Source organism: Gopherus evgoodei, chromosome 2 (assembly GCF_007399415.2).
Source record: "Gopherus evgoodei ecotype Sinaloan lineage chromosome 2, rGopEvg1_v1.p, whole genome shotgun sequence".
Classification (NCBI taxonomy): Eukaryota; Metazoa; Chordata; order Testudines; family Testudinidae; genus Gopherus; species Gopherus evgoodei.
In genome coordinates, this window is record NC_044323.1 from 34,505,322 (window position 1) to 34,530,504 (window position 25,183).

A 25,183-nucleotide genomic window follows, 5' to 3' on the forward strand; every position below is an offset into this window, starting at 1 on the left:
CCAGGGCCCGCCTACTCTGCTAGCATAGTGCGCCTGCGCAGCATCCATCTTCCCATTCTTGGTGTTGTGTACCGCCCCCTAAGTTGCTAGCGGGCTCAGAGAGAAGGAAATGAGGTCACAAATAACCCCTCCCCTCCACAGAGGCGTCACTAAGCAATAGTTTCCCATAGCAACTGAAGAGACAACAGTAGGCAAATCCCTAGTAGCATCATCTTCTCTGAACCGGGACCAAGCGGAGCAGGGTAAGGGAAGGAGGGAACCACGGGGACGGGTTGGGGGGAAGCGAGGAGTGATGGGGCTAGGAGGCGAATGAGGGGGAATAGTGTGCTGGAGAGGAGGAGGAATGAAGAGAGGGGGGTGGTGTGGGAGAGAGTCGCAGGAGAGAAAGGAGGAGGCAGGGGAAGAGAAGGGCTGAAACCAAAGAGGGGTGGAAGAGAAAAGGGGGCAGTATCGGGGGGGGTGGAAAAACGAGATGGAGAAAGGGAGACAAATAAAGAGAGATTGAGAAAATGACAGAGAAAAAAGAGAGGGAGCGAACATGGAAGATTCCTCAAAAGTGTATACAATGTAAATGTATTATCCTGAGGGCCCCATCAAGCCAAGGATGACAGCGCTGTGTGCCCAAGAGAGCATATATAATCTCCTACCGCGGGTGGAGGAGAAGCCAATCAAACTACCAAGGTAGGTGAGTAAGAAAGAATCAGTTTGTTCTGTGACTTTGTCTAATACACTCCAGTTTTTATTAGCTCACCTGGGGAATAGATATGGGGAAGCTGTAAATATATACCCAGACAAGACACTTGCTATGGCTTGTTACTAACCATTATATTATTATATAAAAACAAACCAAATTTAATACAACCTTTTGCACACTCCTTTTATAAAATAAATGGAAGTGTTAATGAGTTAACAAGACAAAGATGTCCAGGCTTTACCCAACTAAGGGGTCCACATTGCTAATTTGTCACATTGCTGGGTTCTGCACCATTTATATATGAAAAAATGGAGCATGTTGTAGGTCTGTTCATCTTTTCATTATTTATTATTTAATGTACACCAACAATATAGTGCTCAGGAGGAGGGATAACTCAGTGGTTTGAGCATTGGCCTCCTAAACCCAGAGTTGTGAGTTCAGTCTGGGGATTTGTCCTGCCTCAAGCAGTAGGTTGGACTAGATGATCAGCTGATGTCCCTTCCAGCCCCAATATTCTATGGATGCTCTGACATTATACAAAATAGAGAGGAAGGTGTTTCCTGTCCCAAGGAGCTCTTAATTTAAATTCTGTTGCATTGCTACCCTCATTAACCCATTGTCTGCATCCTCCATAACTGAAAAATTATTTCCTTCACTTTGTCTTGTAAGTTACACAAAACATTTAGCACATTAAAAGAAACTTGTCTGATTCACATTTGGGAAGGAAGAGGGGGAAATCCAATGATATGATATAAGAATAGTCAAGGAGAGAAGCTATCCTAAGACCTTACTCCTCATACATGTCAGAAGCTCTACATTTCTTTTTTTGTTCTCCCATTTTTAAATCATATGAGAAGGAAGCATCTCCTACGCAGAGCTCAGAAACCATAACCTCAATTTCTGGACCTCAGTAGCTTAGCTTGAATGATTGAAGAAGGAAAGCAGATTCTTAAATGAAAAACGCTAGGCATTTCTTATTTAAGTGCTCAGAACCATAGGAACCACTACGGGAAGGAAATTGAAATTCACTTTAATTCTAATAGCATTCTTTCTCTCTCGCTCTCTCCCTCTGGTTTTACAAGCTTTGAGCCATGGTAGTTGCAACCTGTTCTGTCCATTCACTTTTATTCATGATCTGATTGTACCTAGAAGACAGCTGTACAGTATTCCACAATAAGTCACACAATCAAAGTATTTTTCAGGCAAAACAAAATAGTACAGTACAGCACTATTTATGTGAAATTTCTTGAATCCCAATCTCCCTGTTAACCTGAAGGTGATTCCCTGTCTTTTAGATCACCGGCATCTAAAGATTGTAATAAAAAGAAATGGTCTGTCTGGCACTTGCAACACCTTTACTTCTGTGCACGTTTTCGTTAATGTTGCTACCATGACTCTCATTCAGCTGAAACTGTTTAACCAAAGTAATTCCTTCTGTTCTTTTTTTAATTAACTAGGTTGTACTATATATATTGTCTTTTTTTGCCTTTACCATACTTGAAAATGCATCACATATTGTTGGGTAACAGCTTAGGGTTTAGCCATTTGGGAGGACTGAACAGTTTGTTCTATGACTTTGATACATTCCAGTTTTAATCTCAATGTTATTATTATGTATTATTATTAACAAAAACCATTTTTGGGTACTACAGTTTAATACCACTAGGGATCCATATCTTGACAACAGATAGATGTGCCCATAAATCCATGTGTCTTTTGTTGTTGTTATTATTGTTCCTTTCAGGTTTTTGTCACACAAGAAAGCACCCCTTTGAACAAAGTAAGTTAGGGTGCCGTTCTCAAGGAGAGCAACCTTATTGCATTACAGATATTATGTCCAGAATTATGGACATATAGTGTATACATTCTTCCATGCCTGGGCTCTTAGTCCTAAATCTGCACTCACTGAAGCCAGTGACAAAATTGCCATTGATTTCAGTCATTCAGGATCAGCCCTATGCCATATAAGTATATGATATTGGAACATAGAACTTCTTGTACTGGCTCCAACCAATGTTCCTTTTTGGCCTGATTTACATTGGTGAGTAATGTAGACATACCCTAAGTCTAGACTCTGACATTAGCCAATACCAGATGCTTCAGATGAAGGTGAAAGAAACCCTGCAGCCAGTGGACAATTACAAAATAACACACCCATAGGAGAAGTTTTTACATAATCCCCATCAGTAAGTGGCTAACATATATTCTGAAGCATGTGGCTGTGTATACCTTTATAATATAATTTTATCTTATCTAATGTAACTATAGATGCTGTCATAGTCAATATAAATGTATAATCCATTTTTGAAAAATAGTAAGTTTTTGGCCTCAATATAAGTGATTGCAATATAATCTGAAAACATTTGTACAGTGCCTAGTACAGTGGGGTTCTGGTCTATGACTATGGCCCCTAGGTGCTACAGCAGTACCAATAATAATCATTATTAATAATAACAATTAATAATGTGGTTCTTTACTCTGTCAATTGGCAGAAGCTGCCTCTTTTGGAGGAATGCTATGGAAAGTATGTATTGTATATTGTGGTTTGCTCTCTTCCTAAACTGTATATGCTCAACTCTGGAAAGTCCCATGAATGTAGTTGAAGTCTTCATTCAGAAACCTTGTATGCATATTTTGAATGATCTTTGAACAAAGTATAATGAAGTTGATGTGCTAATCCTGCTGGATTGAAGACCCACAAGAAAATGTCATTTTAAGATGCAGATGATTTAAAAAGAAGACCAAGCAATGTGTGTAATGCAAAATTATGCTTTAATCTCATAAAAATGTTGCTATAATGTCTTACTTTTTGTATGCAGTACCCAAAGCATTTTTGTGGACCCACATTTATTTGAATATTAACTATAGACAAAGACTGCAATATGTATCTACACCTCTACCACAATATAGCGCTGTCCTCGGGAGCCAAAAAATCTTACCGCATTATGGGTGAAACCGTGTTATATCGAACTTGCTTTGATCCACTGGAGTGCACATTCCCCCCCCCCCCCCCCGGAGCACTGCTTTACTGTGTTATATCCGAATTTGTCTTATATCGGGTCACATTATATTGGGGCAGAGGGTGTGTGTGTGTGTGTGTATATATATATATATATAAATTCTGACTTTTAACTACTTTCTGGTTATTTTTTCAACATTAAAGATATATATCAACATTTAGACCATCTGTGAAACATGAAATAGAAGAAAATAGAGCTCCATGGAAAACTATGGGACCAGCAAAAAATGAAGTACCATCTCCAAAAAACTTTCTTCTGAAACATTCAAAGGAGCCAAAGCTACCAGACAGTATGTTTTTGGCATAGATATGTGAAAAGTAACATATGTTTCTTGTATTTTTAGGATTTGTATCGGTATTGAAAATGAACCCATTAACCTGAAATCTAGTCGTATTTTTAAAATTTAAACTAGTTCTATATGCTATGACTGCCCTTGTCTTCTCGCCAGTATTTGTGGCTTAATAATCATTATTCTGTTGTTTTTTTAAACGTTTTTTCTCCCTTCTTTTGCTATGTAAAAATCATTAACAAACACGAAGGGAAAGTGACTAACTAGCTGACTGGAAAACGGTACAACTGATTATATAAACAGCACTATCAAATGCACAAGGCAAACTGAAAACAGAGAAAAATAATTAATTTATTGGTTACAGTAATCTGAGATATTATTTGTAACAATAGTAGGTAAAAAAATTCTAACAAGTCTGATTTTAAGGTTGGTGGTGTGTTTTATGTAAATATTTAATTTAGATTATACATCAGTCATTTTATAAATTGGTCATTAATATTAATATTTTAAATCAAATAATACAAATTAGAAAGTTAAAAACAGTTATTCACAAGAGCAAGGAAATTACATATTGAAGTTGTCTCAAGCCAATGATTTTAAAACTTGAAGAGAGCTGGGGAAAGTATTTCTGATTTTCTTAAGGATATTATCACCACAGGATTTTCACTCTTTGATACTTCCCTTGAATCTCAAACCTGTAGTGTGAGACTGTCTTGGAATACACAAAGCAGAAACATTTTGGAATGTTGCATCCCACTAAGCCATCAGTAAGTATTCAACTTTGAGAGGGTTTTTTTTGCCAGCAGTCTGGCTTTGTACGCACATCCCTATCCTTGTTAGAGGGACTTGGCAATTTTAGTCTCCACTTTCCTGACCGGTTGTACCACGGCAGTTAGTCTGCAGAGACGTCATTCTCAATGCAACCAGACTGCTGTAAGTGTGTCACTGTCAGAATTTGCTGTGGCATTGTGAGGTCTCTGGATGTCAAGCCTTCAGAAGTGAAAATGTTCAGTGTACAGTAAACAATTGTGTCTGGGAACCAACATAGTAGCCCAGCATCTGGGCTTGCCCAAAGCCTAGGGGAAACTTTGGCACTGAAAATAGTTGTGGGGCTGCAAATGCAGCTTGGGAGTTTGATGACTCAGAAGTTTGGCCCTCAGAGTAGGCATTGGTGACCTCAAGGCATCTGGAAATGACTTCAATGCTGCGACCAACTGTGAAGCCTCAGAATAAAACTTGGCACAGCTTTAGTAGAGCGTGGCGCATCAGAGTTCAGTACATTGGAATGTTGGAGCTCATTGCAACAGCACCTGACAAGTTCAATGCCTCAGAGCTCAGAATCTTGGCATTTTGGCACAATCATGCCTCAGGATAGGCCTTAGAGCAGGTATAGGTGTACCTGTACTTCAGAGCAGGCCCTGATGCCTTTTTTAAGGATTAGCACTTCAGTATGACTGTGATCTCTTATTGTTTAAGCACTTCAGAATAGCTTTAGTGCACCTATCTTACTAAGACTTGACACTTTGATGCCAGATGAAACCATGTTGAGTCAGCACCTCAGAACAGTCACTATGTCCCTATTTGAGTTTGGTGCTTCAGGGCTCCATAGGGGTCCAAATGCTCTGGTATCTCTTTGGGGTGTCAGTGTATCAGTGCTTCTGAATAACCACAACACAACAGAGCCCCTGCTGAGGCTCAGTATTTGTCAAGAATTCATCTGGCTCTGCCTGTGGTTGCCTAGCAACCCAATGAGCTTGACTGGGTCCAATAAACCCTCACCAAGTGATTGTGTTCCCTGATTGGACAGAAGGGTCAACAGCTCACCATTCAAGCCTTTGTAGCAATAACAGCGCTGAGGCTGTTCAGAGTGTTTCATGTCTGCATTTGCACCAGACCTACTTCCTGCACCAGCACTTGCTCCTGGTCCAGCCCTGGTCCCTACCTTCCTCAGAACTCCTGACTCTTGGCTTTGACTAATGGCTCATCTCCTGCCCTCTGGTTTTGCTCCAATCACTAGACCAGACTCCTGTTCCAACCCCTAGGTCAAATTGCCTACCCCTTGGGGAATGACAGTATTTCAGTGCTGCAGTATAACTCAGGCACCCTCTTCCCTGGGATTGATATGTTATGGCCTCAGAATTTTTCAGCACCTTTGTTAGGCACCAGTGCATTTATACCTGAGAGTGTGTCTACAAGCTGAGGGTACGATTCCCAGCTTGAGAAGATATATTTGTGCTAGCTTTCATTGAGCTAATGTGCTAAAAATACAGTGAAGCTCCAGGAGCACAAGCAGCAGGGTTTATTGGTAGGAGTCTGCTATAAGCATTTATAAGTAAGGTGTGGTGCCACACAACCCCCTTGATCATCTTCTTCTTTTGTCTGATTCTGGTCTTCAAACAAACCAGGTATTCTTCATTCATAGTGTGATGGGTTGGATCACAGAAATCCTCTTGGAAGCTGCCGCCCAATGTGTCAAGACTACTTCTACCCCTGCTTTCCCTGCGAGCTTGGGACCTCAGCACCCTGTCTTGCTGAGCCAGACACTTCCGTCTGCTCCAACAAAGACCCAGGGTCTGAATTACTTGCCCCAAAGGTGAAGGTTTACCTGAAAGCAGGTAACAGAAGTGTATCTGTCTTTAACACTCAGATGCCCAACTCCCAATGGGGTCTAAACCCAAATAAATCCATTTTACCCTGTATAAAGCTTATATTCATCCTGATCCAAAAGAGAGTTATGAGGGTTTGCACGGTTATTGTAGAGAGATCATGGTACTGCCACCTTTACTTCTGTTGTTCCTTCAGAGCTAGATGGCTGGAGAGTGGCAGCGGCTGGCCAGACATCCACCTCTGAAGGCAGCACCGCACTAGCAACAGCACAGAAGTAAGGGTGGCAATACCAGACCTTGCCATCCTTACTTCTGCGCTGGTGCGTCCAGAGCTGGACAGCTGAGGAGTGACGGCTGCTGGCCGAGGGCTCAGCTCTGAAGGCAGCAGCACAGAAGTCAGCGTTGCAATACCATACCATGCAATCCTTCCTTCTGCGTTGCTCTTGGCAGTGGTGTTCAGAGCTGAGCTCCTGCCAGCAGCTGCTGCTCTCTGGCTGCTCAGCTCTGAAGGCAGCGCCTCCAGCAGCAGCGGAGCAAGAGTAAGGGTGGCAATACCAAGACCGAACCTTGCAACCCCCTGCCCAACATCCTTTTTAGTCAAAACTGCTATGGTTACAACACCATGAAATTTCAGATTTAAATATGTGAAATCGTGAAATTTATAATTTTTTAAAATCCTATGACTGCAAAATTGACCAAAATGGACCATGAATTTGGTAGGGCCCTAATTATTACCATCTCTCATTAGTATGATCTGGATAGCTGATACTAAAAAGGTCACATCCTCTCTTACACTGTCAGAAATAGAGCAAGCAGCTTTCGCTATGAACCTCAGGGATGTTTTAAACATAGACAAATGCAGGTAGCTATATGAGCCTCCTGTCTTGCGTTTATGTAGCTTATGTTTCTTGTAACCTTCCGCTCCCAGCATATCCTTCATTGGCTTACCAGGCCTATGCCTCTGAAGTAAAGGGGTGTGAACTCTCCCACTGTTTAGAATTTTTGTTTCTTTTGTGCTACCCCTTGTTTAGGTTGGCAAATTTTCTTTTTATTGGATTCAGTCTGGAAGATCTTGGGTTTTTTCACTGATGTTCTTTGGAGGTCCCTGATCTTTCCTTTCCTTTATTTAAAAAAAGGAAAGAAAGGAAAGAAACCTTACTAGTTGTTTATTTAATATGGATTGATATTTCCATCACTGTCGGATGCAGTGTGTATTACTGAATTTTTTAGTGGAAAGGACATCCCTCAAGCTATGTACACTGTGAAAGTGAGAATCCTGGATGATGGTATCTTTAAAGAAGGGGAAATCACTTACATTGTAATTCTGCTTCTTTACTGATATAATCTCCCAGGATTTTTACCTGTATGGATGTACTTCATGGGGGCAGGGATTGCTTAGTGGTTTGAGCATTAGCCTGCTAAACCCAGGGTTGTGAGTTCAATCCTTGAGGGGGCTATTTAGGGTACTGGGGTAAAAATCTGTCTGGGGATTGGTCCTGCTTTGAGCAGGGGGTTGGACTAGATGACCTTCTGAGGTCCCTTCCAACCCTAATCTTCTGTGATTCTATACTTAGTTGAATGTTTCATTTTTTTGCTCAAAAAAGGAATGACAGTTGAGTGCTCCACTGTGTTGTACCACTTGTGCTGCTGGAGAAGTGTTCCACCTCATGGCATTGGTGGATGGATGTGATAAGGGTGCAACCCTCAAAAACTCCGTAGTTTTGAGAGTTCCCAGTCAGTCTCCATCTAAATGTATGAGACTCAAGAGTGAGAATCCTGTGTAATGATCAATTCAAAGAAGCAGAATTACAAAGAAAGTATGTACCGTATGTGATGTAGTGCCTAAATGTAATATGTCAAGAATTGAAGGTATTACAAATAAAATAGTTGCTCTCTTGAATGATTGTATCTCCCAACAGTTTTACAAAAGCTGCTTTCAGTGTTAGCCTTTTACTATATAATCCATTGTACAGAAACATACTTTTATTAGTTCTCAAACTCTGGTCTGTAGCCCACTAATGGTCCACTGAACACTTACTGGTGGCTCACAGAGAGCTGGTTGATTATTTGGTACTGCATCTTCTCCTTGCTTCCAGCTGCCTCTGCAGTTGTAAAAGCAGCTGAAAACAAAGAGGATGAGCCATCACTACAGCTTTCACTAGTGGGCTGCTGTCATACAGGAGGAGGAGAGGAAACAGAAGCTACCTTCAGTGATGGAAGCTTCCAGTAGGACTAGAACTGCCAGCGTCTCTCCATGAGAGAGGGAATGAGACAACTTGACAGCATGTTCAGGAGAGAAGGAAGCCAAAAGCATGAGCAGAATGTGTAGGGAGAGAGGAGGATCAGGCAAGCATTTGCATGGGTTGTAGAGCAGATAGAGGAACAGAGCAGATAGGAAGGTAGATGAAATGAAGAGCAAAATGAGACCATTTGAGTAATTTATTTTAAAAAAGACAAAATGTATTAAAGAGAGCTAAAATACTTAAGTATAAACATTTAATTTTTCTCTTCCATGTAAAGTAATGCTCATGTTTAATTTTATAAAATATTATACACATTTTAAAAATATTTCTTTGATGATGATAAAACATAAGTTAAGTAGTAAAATTCTCTGACAGCTGGCAGAAAAAATATGGATCAAGTCTTACACGATAGTACTTTTAAATGGATTTTACAGGATAAAACCTGATCAGAAGCCATGTAGATTTTCTGTAGGTTTTTGGTCCAACTAACTTTAAGCAGTTTTTCATTACAGTAGTTCCCCAAGCCATTCTTATGTTGTTAACCTAGTTGATTTTCATTTCAGAATAATTCTGTACATTTTTTCTTTCAGTTTTAGTTGTTTCTCCCACTTGAGATACCTGAGAATGCTAACATTGAAAAATGACTTAGTGCTTTATACTAGCTACAAGGATGCTCATATGCTTAATTCCACAGGAAAAAGAGATGAAGGAAGAAAGAGGTTACTAACAATACCATCAGTGCCACATGTGAAAGATCACCCACTTATGGGAATTCAAAGTAAAAAGAATTTCATAAATACAAATGCAGCAAATGTTATCATGGGAGTGGCTAAGAAGCCTCAACCTATTTGTGTTGACACAAGACAAGGAAACAAATATCTCCTTGAAACTTCAGGACTTGTCCCAAAATACATTAATAAAAAGGTATGTTTTATTAAATTATAGGGGGAGTTATATTTGGGTTGTCTAACACTTTTCATTTTAAAAGATGCATCTGACTTTTTCTGAGAATTTCTAATACTCCACTGTTTGCAGCGGACATTTGAAATTCATCAGGGAGAAAGCCCTAGGACCAGAGAAGTGCCTTTTCTTTTCACCATGAAATTTTGTTCAGGTTTGGATCAGATATAAGCCTTGAATATTCTCATTCCCCTTCTCTTGTATTGTCAACAAACTTTTGGCACCACTGGAATAAAAGACTTGACGTTGACTTGGGCTTATGAGGCTTGGGCAGTAGAGCTAAAAATTGCTGCGTAGATGTTTGGGCTTCTGACTTGTCCTGAGCCCAAATGTCTGCACAGCAATTTTACAGCCCTGCAGCCCAAGTCAGCTGACCCAGCCCAGCTGTGGGTGTTTAATTGCTGTGTAGACATATCCTTAATCTCTCCATTCAATTGCAGAAAACCTGGAATCCCTGAGATTCCCCCAGCCCTGGGACAGACCTCATGGTGGTGCTGCCCCAGAGCTACAAAACCTTGAAGCTCAGTCTCCCCAGGAACCTGCTTGGCAAGCTGGCAGGAAAACAGGCAGGTTTCCATGTGGTTTTTTAAACATTTTGGGATCCATAGATTGGCATTTTCCAAGTAAACCGTTTTGTTAGGAAATTTCCAACAAATTCTAGTCACAAGCTCCCTAAGGAAAGAACTCAGTTGGGCCTGATGAGTAATTGTGAGAGATACACAAGGGGCTATAACCCCAGGATCCTGGTCTAAGAGTGGGAGAATTGTGGGGCTCCACCCCAGGACAAAAAGAGGGCACAGAGTTGCAGTCAGTTCTGTAACTGTGATACATCAAATCTGGCATTCTCTGACTGTTGAGTGCATGACCCTGAAACCTGTATAACACTCTTTTAACATAGTTTTCTTTTGGAGGGGGTTGTATATAATATTATTAATGACAGGGTTGAGATTTTAAATTATTTGAAGTAAAATGGGCGTTGCTGTACATACTACCAAGAGCAATATTTTTACAAGGACTATCATCTAACAGCTAGCTGACAACATATCTTCCAATATGGGCCAAATTCAAAAATAATACAATGAAAATTCCGTTTCTAGTGAAGGAGAAATGAAAATCCTAAACTTTTTCAGTGTATTGCAGTGCATACTGAAACTGTGTACTGAGGATATAAAGTGCTATCAAATCAGAAAGCCAAGACTGCAGAAGATTAGATGGCTGGCTACTCAAAGTGCAAGTCAGTGAAAAATCAGGCCCTACATGATGACTGTGCAGGAGGAAAAGACAAGCATCAGACACTACACAGAGGCTCTGTGATGGGGTGTATAAACCCCTCACTGACAGGAAAGCGGTCTGGAAGAGGCTGTGTACTAAGGTAGCTCTGACCCTCCAGTCCTGCCAATCATGAATGGTAGGGAGAAGGGCTATAAAAGCAGGAAGCTGCAGTCCGCAAGGGAAAAAGCCCCAAGAAGGGAACAAGTAGAATATCTCCTGAAACAGGAAGAGGAGCCCTTATGCTTAGAGCCCTGCGTGGATACAAAAATATGGAGCCACATCCGCCAGAATCAACCCGCAGTCTGCTAGCTGTCTTTTATGTGTATTCGCACCTGCAACAGCAAGCCTTGTCACAAGGGTAGCAGGGTGGGGGAAGGGAGCATAGATGAGTGAGTCGGGGTATGGGGTCTTGCAGGAAAGAGGGGGCGCACGGGCAGGAGTTAGGGGTAAGGTGCAGCGCAAGGGTGGGTTCTCAACGACAAGGGGTGATGTGGGGGCAGGGGTTGGGGGGAAGAGGCATCACACTGCATGTTGCTCCTGGGGGCTTGTGAGTAATGGCACACACCACAGCAGCAGCAGTGCATGTTGCATCACAGCAGGGCAGAGGGGTGGGGCGCCAGAGCCCCACCTGCTCCAATCCCTGCAGCTGTAGGCAGGCCCCACTGCCCAGGAGCTGGCAGCTTGGGAGCATGGCCAGTGCTGAGGCAGGCTAGGCCATGCCTCAGGTGGGGATGTTGGTGCTGCTCCAGGGGTCTGAGCTACTGGACAGGAAATGGTGCAGCGAGCGGCTGCTGGAGAGCCCCAACTCCAGCCTGCCGCCAAACCCCGGTGGCTGCCGGCCTTGAGTGCACTGCATCCCCCAGCCTGCCTGAGCCAGACGCCACAGGCCAGGCACTGCCGGTGAGTAGAGCCCTGCACAGTTGTATCTGCATCTGATCCACTATCCACAAAAATGGTTTGCATCTATGGATGCAGATATGAAGCGGATATCCACAGATCTGCAGGGCTCTGCTTATTTTGAGGGGGTGGTTCCTGACTCTGTGAAGTGTGCTGCAAACCCCAGGGGCAAGCCTGATAGGGAGAGACTGACTTGGCTACTGCCATGGACATTTTTGCCTTTTATTGACCCCAGTAGAGGCTTATTTTGTCAAAGTAAGGAGACCCACAATGGCCCACTGCAATGCCCAACAGGCTATGGCCCGTACTGAACCAACCCCATGGTGGTAAGTAGGTATGATGAGGTCCCCAACCTGGCTAGGGAGGCACCCCAGAGAGACTCTTTACAAGTGTTGAAGAATGTGGGCAGCCTGACCAAAAAAATAAAGGCAGGGGCGGTGTTTAAGGTTGAGAAGTACCTGGCCAATACAACCTCGTAATGTATCTGGAATGGCTATTAAAATGAGTCACAGACTGAGCAGCAACAGGCCACCCTACAGCAGCAGCCACTGCATCTTGAAGCCCAGCAGTAACACCAGCTTGTGCAACAGCAGCAACAGATGCTAAGGGAATTAGCCATGTGCCAACAGGAACAACAGAATTTGGTGCAACAGATGCTGTCAGTACTTTAGTCCCAAGGAACAACTGAGGCTTCGAAGGCTCCCCACCGAATGTCCCCCCAACAGATGCCCAGTGAAGCTGGCTAAGATTGGCCCTGCCAATCACCCCAAGGTGTTTATCGCTGCTTTTGAGTGTATGACATCTGCTGTGAGATGGCCCTCAGAGTACTGGGTCATACTATTGGTGCCCCAGCTGTGGGGACCTGCTCAAGCCACATGCTGCAAACTTGATTTGGGAGCAGCCCTGGACTATACAAGGGTCATTTAGATATTTCAGAGGAGACCCACCTGGCAGTGTTTCTGGTAAAGAGAGGTACCTACTGGATGCATGCCCTCGAGTAATAGTTCAGAAGTTAAAAAGACCACTGCTGGTGGTGGCTGAGGCCAGAGTCCCAGACAGGGGAACAGGTGCTGGAGCGTACTCTCCAGGAAAAATGACCTGGGTGTTCAGGCATAGGCGTGAGATCTTGAGACAGTGGGCTTTATGGAGAACAATCTAACTGCTGATAATCCTACTGAGACGCATGAGGGCTGGTCATTGGGAGACAGAAGTACTCAACGGGAGACAGCGACAAGCGGCAAAAGGCCCGACTCACCTCCAAAAGGCCCCTGGTTTCCAGAAAGGAGGCTGGGACTCCATGGGAAGATGAGAAGCAAGGGCAACAGCCTGAGAGGGAACACCTCTTCATCAGCCCTATCATCGCTACACAGTAAGGATCATGTCAAGACTCAAGAGAAGTCAGACCAACAGGAGAGCCTCCCACAGTACCGCCCTCCAGTATCCACACCATCAGTTGGGAAGTGTTTCTCCTGTGGACAGGTGGGTCATTTCTGCAAAGACTACTCCTACTTGGAGTGTGATTATGGGCAACTATGGACTGCAGACACTAAGGCACACAAGAAAAGCCCCACTGAAGGAGTGGTCCTAGTGTGGGTAGAGGGAAACAAAGTAATAGGACTAGTAGATTCAGGGTGTGGCCAGACTCCCCTAACCACAGACCCTATACGGACAGCAGTCCTGAAGCATCCTCAGTTTCTTATAGGAGTCATGGGAAAGCCAAGAACTACAGGTAGAAAACTTGGTGCAATATGTCCTCCAGCTGCATGAGCTGCTTAAAAGGTTGGAGACCTTCACTTGCGAAACCTACAGAGGGCCCAGCAGTGTGAGGAGGCCACCTGCAACCAAGGAGCAGGGCTACACATGTTCCAGCCAGGCTATTGAGTAGTGCTTCTGGTGTCAAGTTTGAATCCAAGTTATTAGCCCAGTGGCAAGGGCCTTTCAAGGTACCGCATAAGGTAGGCCCCTAGATTATGAGATATGGCACCCCGGGGAAAGCATAGAAACTGAGTCTATCATGTCAGTTTACTGAAGGTCTGGCATGATAGGGAGGCCCTTTTAATCACTCCCCTTACCACAGACCCTGAGCTGGGTGCCAAGATCCCAGCAATGGAAAGGACCAGTTCTGTTGAGAGGGGGAAACCCTCAGGGCATATCAAAAGACTCATCTGGACCTGCTGATACAAGCATTCCCCCAGGCATTTTCAGTCTTTCAAGGACATACCATCACATTCAGATGGAACCTGAATAGATAGTAAGAGAGACTGTTTGACCTTTACCCAGGAGGATGTGGGATACCATCAAGACTGAACTCCAAACTATGTTGGACTTGGGCATGGTGGAGGAGTCACACAGTGAGTAGCAAGACCCCATAGTTCTCACCCCAAAACCCAAAGGTATGTTGAGATTTTGAATTGATTTCCATAAAGTCAGTGCAGTTTTCAAGTTTGATGCATGCCCCATGCAGAGGCACCAATTTTGTGCTATGCCGGAGGGTGCTAGACTCCAGCCCTGACCCCACTTTGCCCCATCTCCCAAGCCCCCACTCCACCCCGCCTCTTCCAGCTCCTGCCCCACCTCTTCCTAACCCCGTTCCACCCTCTTCCCTGAGCACGCCCTGCCCCTGCACCTCCCCTCCTCCCAGTGTCTCTTGCATGCCACTGGACAGCTGATGGCGGCACTCAGGAGGCGCTGGGGGGGAGAGGGAGGAGTTGATCCGCAGGGCTGCTGGTGGATGCTCAGTACCTGCTATTTTTTGGAGCACCCACGGAGTTGGCACCTATGGTCCCATACCTAGGATAGATAAGCTACTGGAACCTCTTGGGGAAACAAAGTAAATATATACACTGTGACAGGGTCAGGCCAGATGAATACAGGAGAGTGTTAGAAGGCAGATATATTAGTCCCAGATTAAGTAGATCCCTTTTTCCTCGGTAAGGAAACAGTGGCAGTTCCAGCACAAGCAGGAACTTGCTGGAACCAATTAAGGCAGGCAGGCTAATTAGGACACCTGAAGCCACTTAAGAAGAAACTGCTAGACTCAATTAGGACAGGCTGGCTAATCAGGGCACCTGGGTTTAAAAAGGACCTCACTTCAGTTTGCAGCATGCATGCAGGGAACTGGGAGCAAGAAGCATTAGGAGCTGAGAGTGGGAAGGCATATTGCTGGAGGATTGAAGAGTACAAGCATTATCAGACACCAGGAGAAAGGTCCTGTGGTGAGGCTAAAGAAGGTGTTGAGAGGAGGCCATGGGGAAGTAGCCTGGGGAGTTGTAGCTGTCGCACAGCAGTTCCAGGAGGCACTCTAGACAGCTGCAGTCCACAGGGCCCTGGGCTGGAACCCAGAGTAGAGGGCAGGCCCAGGTTCTCCCCAAACATCCCAACTCCTGATCAGACACAGGAGGAATTGACCTGGACTGTGGGTTCTACCAGAGGGGAAGGTCTCTGGGCTGTTCCCTGACCGACATAGTGAATCTCTGAGGTGAACAAATCTGCCAATAAGTGCAGGACCCACCACGATAGAGGAGGAACTTTGTCACGACACTTAATCTTACAAAAGGGTATGGGATAGATTCTGTGGACAAGAGAGTCCAGAGAGAAAACTGCATTTGCCCACCATTCAGGTTGTACCACTCTTGAACAATGCCATGTGGACTACATGGAGCTGCAGTGACCTTTCAAAGACTAGTGGGCCAGGTCCTCCACCTATGTGGGCTTATTCCGATGAAATAACTATATATAGCCAAGATTGGGACAGCCATCTTGGCCATGTTACCGAAATATTGCAGTCAATTGCCAGCAACAGCCTAACTGCCAACCTGGCTAAGTGCAAGATTGGGAACTCTGATGCCCCCTATTTGGGAATATGGTGGAGGTGGACTCACTTGTGAACAAGGTGCAGGCTTTAGCCAGCTATCTGAGGCCCATGACAAAGAAGCAAGTTAGACAGTTTCTGTTTTGGCTGGATATTACAGGCACTTCATGCCATACTTGCTAACCATCCAGCCCCCCATCACAGACCTGATGAGGGATGGGAAACCACAGAAGATGCAGTGGTTCGATGCTTGCAGTAAGGCCTTAAGAACGTTACAAGAGAGCTTATGATGCAAACAGATGCTCTTCAACCCAGACTTTTTGAAGGACTTGGACACATCGAATGTGGGGCTTGGGGAAGTACTCTCAGGTCATCGACAAAGAGGAACACCTCATACTGTACCTGCGTCAAAAATTAATTCTATGTCTCAGTAATCAAAAAGGAAACCTTGGGTATCAAGTGGGCCATGGATACTTCACATTATTACTTATTGGGGACCTCCTTTTCACTGATTATGGACCATGTACCCTCTGATGGCTGCACATAAGGAAAGACACAAACATGAGGATCATGCACTGGTACCAAGTTCTACAACCGTACAGATTCCAGATGTCCCACAGAGCAGGCAAGGCTCATAGAAACGCTAATTTCTTTTCTCAAGGCATAGACATTACAACTGACAAGGACAGCACATTCACTGCACAACATGAATCCCTGGTGTCATTTTTGAGTGGGAGGGTATATGAAGGCATGTATAAACCCTACACTAACAGGAAAGGGGTCTGGGCTGCTCTGCGTGCTGTGATGCAGCATGGCCACAGGGCAGCAGGAGAGGGTTAGAAGGGAGCCCTATTCCCTGTAGAGGGAAGAAAGTTTGCTATAGGTTAATTAGAGCACCTGAAGCCAATTAGAGCACCTGAAGTCAGTCACCTTATATCAACCCCCTACTTCAATCAGACAATGTTGGAGCAGAGAACAGTTTGAAGGAGTAGAAACAGAGTGGATTGGAGTTGGAGCAGAGAGCAGTTTGGAGAGAAGCAGAGGAAAGTTTGGAGAAGTGCTGCAGTGGGCTAAGACCAAGACCCTAGGTAAAGGGACACCTGGCTTGTGCAGAGGGAAGGCAGGAAGCCCCCACAAGCTGAAGGGCAGGAGAGGGAAGTAGCCCTGGGGAAGGAACCGCTAGTTCAAGTGGTTTACCGCTATCCCTAGGGCCCCTGGGCTGGGACCCGGAGTAGAGGGTGGGCCTGGGTCCCTCCCTCTCCACTCTCCTCCTCTAGGACACTAGTGGGGGAGTTAATATCCCAGTTCAGGGGCAAGAAACGGCATCCTGAACCCCTCTCCCCCCAAGAAGAGAAAGTGCAAGACCCATCATAGTAGTGCCAGCAGTTTGCCACAGTGCTAAGATAGCCCTGCCCCTCTGGCCCTGCCAGTCATGCATGTTAGGGAGGAAGGCTGTAAAACGAGGAAGTTGCAGTATGCAAGGGGGGGGAAGCCCTGAGAAGGGAGTGATGAGTGGTTCCTAAAATAGCAGGGGGAACCCTCAGGCAGAAACACTCCCAGTGAACCCCAGGGACAAGTCCAATAGAGAGAAACTGACTTGGCTACTCAGCCATAAAGACTCCGACAAAGCTGCTGCCCAGGCACCCCTGAAGTAAGGTGGTGCCACAGACATTTTTGCTTTTTATTGATGCCAGGAGGACCTTGTTTTGTGTTGAATCTGAACTTTTGCTTTTCCCCCACTTGTAAACAAAGAAAGCAAGTCCACAAGGGTGCAGCCCGCTGCAAGGGACTAAGAGTCTGTGGCCTGTACTGGGCCAATCCCGTGTTGGTAATTGGACATGCTGAGCGGCCCTAGCCTTGCTCGGGAGGTTCCCCAAAGAGATACGTTTTACAAGGACTCTGCACAACTATGGACGTCATAGAGCAGTGGCTCTCAACCTTTCCAGACTACTGTACCCCTTTCAGGAGTCTGATCTGTCTTGCGTATCCCAAGTTTCATATCACTTAAAAACTACTTGCTTACAAAATCAGACATAAAAATACAAGTGTCAGTACCCTATTACTGAAAAATTGCTTACTTTCTCACCTTTACTATCTAATTATAAAATAAATCAACTGGAATATAAATATTGTACTTACATTTCAGTGTATAGCATATAGAGCAGTATGAACAAGTCATTGTATGAAATTTTAGTATATACTGATTTTGCTAGTGCTTTTCATATAGCCTGTTGTAAAACTAGGCAAATATATGGATGAGTTGATGTACCCCCTGGAAGACTTCTGTGTACTCCCTGGGAGTACGTGTACTCCCGGTTGAGAACCACTGTCATAGAGATCTTTGTGGTATATCACTGCATCAAACCCCAATCATGGAGGGAGAAGAGTGGCCTGCTACTTCCCTATATCCTGTAGTAACATCCATGTCTGAGCCACTCGGACATGCTTACAAGTCCGTTTTTCAGCTGCGTAACATTTTAGGGTGTAGCAAAGACCTTTTATTCAGCTTTGCTCCATTTCCCAGGGTTTGGCTCTGTAATTACAGTTTTCTATGCAAATTAATTTTCATTACATTTTCACCAAAAACAAGCTTGAAATTTGCACAACATGCTATCCTGTGGAGTATCAGGGCATGTCTACACTAAAAAGGTAAGTTGACCTATGTTAGGTCAACTTACAACCACAGCACTAATGGGGAGCCCAGTTGCCGCCCAGAGTCTCCCTGTGGGGAACGTGGCAGCTGCCCTGAGACTCCTGATCCCCATGGGGAGCCTGATGGCTGCACTGAGGCTCCCAGCTCCCCCAACAGGAGCTGCCTGGACTCCAGGCCCAGAGCTTCCCTTCAGGGCTGCCCAGAGGATTCAGGAGGCCTGGGGTCTTTGGCGGCAAATTGCCGCCAAAGAGCCGGCACTTCAGCGGAAGGACCCCCCGCCACGGGTCTTCGGGGCACTATGGGGGCTGGTCCCGGAGCAGAAGGACCCCCCGCTGCCGAATTGCCACCAAAGACCCGGAGTGGAAGAAGCTCCAGGGGCCGAAGCTCCGGGGGCCTGGGCCCCGCAAGAGTTTTCCAGGGCCCCCGGAGTGAGTGAAGGATCCTGCTCCAGGGGCCCCGAAAAACTTTCGTGAGGGCCTCTGTGGGGCCCGGAGCCTGGGGCAAATTGCCCCACTTGCCCCCTCCCCGGGCAGCCCTGCTCCGTTCCAGGAGCCCAGCTGCAGTGGGGAGCTGAGAGCCTGAGGGGACAGCTGAGCTCCCAGCGGAGAGAAGCCGAATGGCTCCAGGCAACACCAGGGCTCCCTGTGGGGTTCTGGGAGCCTCTGGGCAGCAGTCCAGTTACCAGCAGGGAGTTGGGTGGGCACAGCCCTGCAGGAAGCTTGGGGGAAGCCAGACTCTAGCTAGAGTCCCTCACTTGACAAGAAAGTCAGGGTGTCATTGGAGGCAATTTTACAGCTTCAGCATGGAGCTGTGAAATTCACAAGAATGACAGCCAACAGCCGATGTAAGTAACACGGTGTCAACATAGACACTGTGCCCCCTAACTACACTGACATAGGCCCTACGCTTCTCATGGAGGTGAAGTTATTATGTTATGGTGTAGTAGGGCCATTACATCAGCAGGAGCAAAGCTGTAGTGTGTTCACTGACTGGATTAGATCAACTTAAGCTGCCTTACATCGACCTAACTCTGTGGTATAGATCAAGCCTCAGAGTTGACTCACTCTCTCTTCTCTCCTAGGCCAGCCAGGGAGTACTGCAAAGGCAGTATGCTCAGTCACTGGGGAAACAGTGCTTCATGTTGCTCTGCAGCTGACCCTATGCCATTTCAGGAGTGGTGTTAGTAGGCTTCCAATAGAGCCCAAACTTTCCATGGTTTCCGTGGTTGTGATATGCAGCTTTGGGCCAAAGGCGGCGAGGAGGAAATAAAGCAGAAAAATGTCTGGGATTCTCAGTCTTCAGAGGACCCTGAGCCTCCAGTGTAACAAAAAAAGCTAAAATTGAAATAGTCATTGGTTCACTAATTGCAAAATCTCTACAAACTGCAATTTACATTCCGGAATGGTACTGGTATATGTCTCCTCCCGGTATATTTGCCTAGTATCCATAAATGTCAGCTCACATCTAAATCATTGGATCTTTATGAACAAGATATTGATTTGAAAAACCTTGCAAAATATCACAAAGGAAATTGTGTTCATTATGTTTGCTTACCCACTAATTTATGCAGAATTTTACATTTGAAACTTCACTAGTACTTATAGCAGCTTTGGCAGATCCATTAGGAAGTAAATTTTAGTATGTAAAGCCACATTCCAGTCAAGGGGATTTTTGTCTGTTTTGTACATTACCTATGGAATTCATAGGAACCTCATGCCCAATAGCTGGTCAAGTGAGCAAATATAGAGGAAGGAGCAAAAAATGTTCCCATCCCTTGCACCACGTATGCAATGGCCAAGCATGGTCACAGTCCCTCCCAGCACCCATTGGGTCACAAGCCACCCCAAAGATGGTAGGGAGGAGGTGAGACCTTGACTGCCTCCTCCAGTAGATTTAACTGGGTGCAGTGAGAAGAGTTCAGAGCTCTAAAGAAAGGATGATGTAGTAGGTGTGTTCCCCATGCACATCTGGGACCTTCAGAAGGAAGTGTACCTCCTTAAAACACAATCCTGCCCAGAGAGACTGCTATATATATCACTCCTAATGTAAAACTATGTCTTTCAGACATAACTGAGACATTCTGCAACACATTATAGTAAACATTTTGACTTTTTGGTATGATATATAATGTTTTAACAAAAATCTGTACACATGAAAAGCAAAGGAATGTGCATTTCAAAGTAAGGCATTTGATGTAATGAAAGTATTGATATAAAATTAGTTGCACTGTGGTTAACTGGTCTAAAACTGTTCAATAGGTGAGTCTTCTATCAATCCTTAGATATGGAGGTTTCAGTTTTTATTTCCATCTGGTTCTGAGGCCTTATACATGAAATTGATGAGTCATTTTCACGGACTTTGGATGGACTACAGAAGAATCAGGCTTGATGCTTTTCAGAAGATGGCCATGACATGAATTTTATTGTTTAATAATAATAAACAATATTCAAAGTTACCTTCGTAAATTTAAAATACCATTACTGATAATATTTATATCATATGGTTCATTGATTTTTTCTTATAAGTTTCTACAGGAAACTTTTCCTTGACTTTCAGGATTATGGTCTTACTCCCAAATACGTAATTAAGCGAAATGAGGAAGTAAAGAGAGCCCAGGAAGAGTATGATGCCTATGTCAAGGAGACTCTGAGGCAAAAAGCCATGAAACGACTGTCTGACGAAGAAAGGGAAAGTCTCCTACAGGTATGCATTTTGATTTAGGTTTCATAGTGGTAAGTACAAAAGACAAATTAGATTTGTATTTCCATATAAGTAACAGGAAAGTATACAAGGTATCAAAGTACTATGGTGTACAAGAAACAATGCATTTAGGTTGGCTAGCTTTTCACTAGATGGAGCTCTAGAATAATTATAGGTAGGGCTGGACAAACAATCTGATCTGACTCTAATTTCACAGGTTTAGGATGCTCTAAAGTTCAATTTTACAGGTACCTCCCATCTGGATCCCTTCCCCCATGGCTTCAGTGAAGTCAGTGAAGCTCCAGGCAGCTACAGGGATTCAACACCAGAGATCCAGCTGCAGGATTAAGGCTTTTTGAGTCTTAGATAAATACAACATCCTCTTTTTTTCCAAATTCATGACACCTCATGTTTATTGTATAGTGTATTTCATACAACATGTATTCCAAAATGTTTTCCAGCATTAGAAAAGGATTAGATAACAAATAATATCAGAGGGAGAGAGAAATAAAGAGGTATAGGCAAGGGGAAAAAGAGACGTTTTCAGCTGAGACTTGAAACAAGGTATGAGGTGGAGAGAGACAGGAAGACTGTCAGAGATGTCAGGAGCTGTCAACAAGAAGGCTATCGCACCAATAATGGCAAAATTGTGTAAAGCAAAAGAGAGAAGGCCACTACTATTTCTCAGTTTGCACCATGGATTGTGAAAGTGGTGAGTCTTTTATTTATGCCCTCACAATAATAGTAGTTAAAGAGGAAGCATGTTCATTGTAACTGCCTATTTATTGGCCCTTTGTAACATCTGTGGGGCGGGGGAACCCTACCATCTGGGCTGGAATTTCTTATGCTTACATTCTGTTCTGACATTTTTCAGGTATCAGAGTGTGATGAAAGAAGTACTATTTGCTAGTTAAGAAATTTTCAGATACTTTATTTGGATAACTCAATATCTTCTTTTAAATTCTTTATGATGTCACAACAAATAAATGGAAATAATTAGGGACAAAAACCTGAAATATTTCTCAATTTCACTTTCTTTGGGTATACTTTTTATGAGAAAAAAAGAGCTTTGAGAATAGATTCAGTATATATTTCTCACGGATTCAGAATTCATAATTTTTTTATATAGGGCTAGATCGTCAATTTACAATCTAGCCTATAAGAAGGATCAGCACATTGTTATGCTGCCTCTGGAGGAGCCCTGGAGGGAGATTTTGACTCTTATGTTTTGGACTCCCCACTTGTCCTGGGAGGAAGTTGTCAAGGTTCCTTCCCTACTCTGAACTTTAGGGTACAGATGTGGGGACCTGCATGGACACTTCTAAGCTTAATTACTAGCTTAGATCTGGTATCACTGCCACTATCCAGAATTTTCAGTGTCTGGATCACTCCCTGTCCCCCTAAAACTTTCCCCTCTCTGGGTAGCCTTGAGGGACTTCACCAATTCCCTGGTGAACACAGATCCAAACCCTTTGGATCTTAAAACAAGGAGAAATTAACCATCCCCCTTTTTTTCCCCCCTCCAATCCCTGGTGAGTCCAGATCCAATCCCCTTGGATCTAAAAACAAGGAAAAATCAATCAGGTATTAAGAAAAAAAGGCTTTTAATTAAAGAAAAGAAAAGTAAAAATCATCTCTGTAAAATCAGGATGGAAAATATTTTACAGAGTAATCAAATTCATATAGCCCAGAGGAAAAGAAAAAAAAGCTTTTAATTAAAGAAAAGAAAGGTAAAAATCATCTCTGTAAAATCAGGATGGAAAATACTTTACAGAGTAATCAAATTCATATAGCCCAGAGGAACCTCCTCTAGCCTTAGGTTCAAAGTTACAGCAAACAGAGGTAAAATCCTCTCAGCAAAAAGAAACATTTACAAGTTGAGAAAACAAAAATAAGACTAACACGCCTTGCCTGGCTGTTACTTACAAGTTTGAAACATGAGAGACTGGTTCAGAAAGATTTGGAGAGCCTGGGTAGACGTCTGGTCCCTCTTAGTCCCAAGAGCGAACAACCCCCAAAACAAAGAATACAAACAAAAGACTTCCCCCCACCAAGATTTGAAAGTATCTTGTCCCCTTATTGGTCCTCTGGTCAGGTGTCAGCCAGGTTTACTGAGCTTCTTAACCCTTTATAGGTAAAAGAGGCATTAACCCTTAACTATCTGTTTATGACAGAAGTAAACTCCAATAGGTCTATACACTGGAGTTTGTGTGAAAACTCCCATTGTCTTCAGTGGTGCAGGATCAGATCTGAATTGCACACATTAAAAGATACCTCTAAATGACAAAAAGTAAAGAATGGTTCATGTCTGCTGAATTGCTGTTAGCTTCATACATATATTTTACTGCCTTTTTTGGTAAAGAAAAATAACATTACAAACCAGCAAGTAAACAGGCCCAAATTCTGCCTTTAGATGCACATGCTGCCATAGTCTTTTTTTTTTAATAATTTACAGATTACATTACCAGATTATCATTAAAGATTTCAAAAATAGCCATTACAAATAAAACACAACCATGCACAGATACGTGCTACAAGTACACAGATAAAGCAATTCTTGTAATGCCAAATGTAGTCACTTCAGAATGCCATTTTAAATCTGTAATATATTAACTTTCCATTAAAATGTAAGCATTGCTTAGATCACCCTACCTATTTTAGGACACCAGGCCAAATTCATCCTTGCTATTACCACATTGACTTTTAAGAGATTAATGAATTGTGCCCACTTATTGGCCCCATTAAATGCTACCCAGATGTTAATCAATTATTTTAACATTTCTTCATTGTTAATGGGAGGTGAGCACATATCACAGGGCAAAATGTTTGTTAATATTGCTAAATACTTTGTATAGATATGGCATTTAAAAAAATAAATTATTCTCATAAGTTTTCTTTTCATATAATGGATTTAGGGTCTGAAAAAGAATTGGGAAGAGGTACATCACGAGTTCCAGGGCCTTTCTGTAGAAATAGACACCTTACCAAAGAAGATCCATAAAGAAAGGCTGGAGTCACAGATGAAACAACTAGAGCATGACATTAATATAATTGAAAAGCACAAAATTATCTATATTGCAAATAAGTAAGTGCCTTGCAAAGAATTTTTTTTACCCTGAGAAGAAAATGAAACAGAAGGAAATGAAACAAGTCCACCTTATTCAGAGAAAGAGAAATAGCTAATTTATACAAATATAATAGAATTTTAGCAAGTTGTTACATTTAAGGAATTTTTCATTTGTATAATTCACATATTTTTTAAAATAAAAGTCTATATTCTTTTCATTTTCAATAAAGAAATACAAGTTTTATTATGAAAGTTAATCTCCTTTGTCTAGTTTTCCTATGAATGTTATATAAAAGATTGATAAAAGACAGTTTTGATATGTTCAAAGCACTTATTTTTTGGCATGGAAATACTAAGTAATTGAACTAATTCATCTTAGAAGTGAACTTGGTAAACACACTGAGTGTGGCAATGACTTGCATACTAGTTATTAAAGAACTGCTAATAATGGAACTGCTAAAGCTTTGGATCATTCTGTTTATGAACAATTTGGTTACTATATCATACGTTTGCTTTATATCTTCATTTTTATTACTAAGAACAATTTTCAGTATATTTACAGTGGGGCCCTCTAAAAAGTGTAACCTTCCAGCGGTAGTGTTACCATGGACAGCAGAGTACACAGTGTTGGAGAATGAATGATTTCATAATCCTGTGATAAATATATAGCAGGAGGAGTACTTTTTGGTTGCTTCCATTATACATATAATGTTAAATTGAAAGTGATGTTACAACACATGGGCATGACTTGGGCATAATGCAGTGTTGGCATATTATAAACTATAATTGCATTTTGCATGAAAACTAAGACTTTGCTTCTCCTTCTTGCTGCTTGTTTCCCACTTTAAAACATAATGCTTTGTTTGTGACATCGCAGTCATTTCCATAGTAGCTAGCAATTATGCTGTCAGAGGTAAAAACTGACTTCAGGTAGCATCAGGAACCAGAGGTCTTGAACCCTGGTCCTCCAG

The 25,183-nt window shown here is 43.2% G+C and overlaps 1 protein-coding gene across 3 annotated transcripts; it reads left to right on the forward strand.

Moving 5' to 3' along the window:
- Positions 1-129: 129 nt before the first annotated feature.
- Positions 130-24,662, forward strand: ENKUR (enkurin, TRPC channel interacting protein). Of its 3 annotated transcripts, XM_030550340.1 has the most exons (6): positions 130-242; positions 587-681; positions 3,858-4,003; positions 9,547-9,776; positions 21,002-21,148; positions 24,061-24,662. In XM_030550340.1, exons 2-6 carry the CDS (start codon positions 605-607, stop codon positions 24,232-24,234), a joined length of 774 nt encoding a protein of 257 aa, XP_030406200.1. In that variant the 5' UTR covers positions 130-242; positions 587-604; the 3' UTR covers positions 24,235-24,662. The 3 variants fall into 3 exon arrangements, with proteins under 3 accessions (XP_030406200.1, XP_030406199.1, XP_030406201.1); XM_030550339.1 differs by lacking the exon at positions 130-242 and having other exon boundaries at positions 566-681; XM_030550341.1 differs by lacking the exon at positions 130-242 and having other exon boundaries at positions 598-685.
- The last annotated feature ends 521 nt before the right edge of the window (positions 24,663-25,183 follow it).

Coding starts and splice junctions, on each gene's coding strand:
- ENKUR (XM_030550339.1), top strand. CDS start 572: ATGTATTATCCTGAGGGCCCCATCAAGCCAAGGATGACAGCGCTGTGT. Junction 4,004..9,546: donor GGAGCCAAAGCTACCAGACA/GTATGTTTTTGG, acceptor TTAATTCCACAG/GAAAAAGAGATGAAGGAAGA. Junction 9,777..21,001: donor CAAAATACATTAATAAAAAG/GTATGTTTTATT, acceptor CTTGACTTTCAG/GATTATGGTCTTACTCCCAA.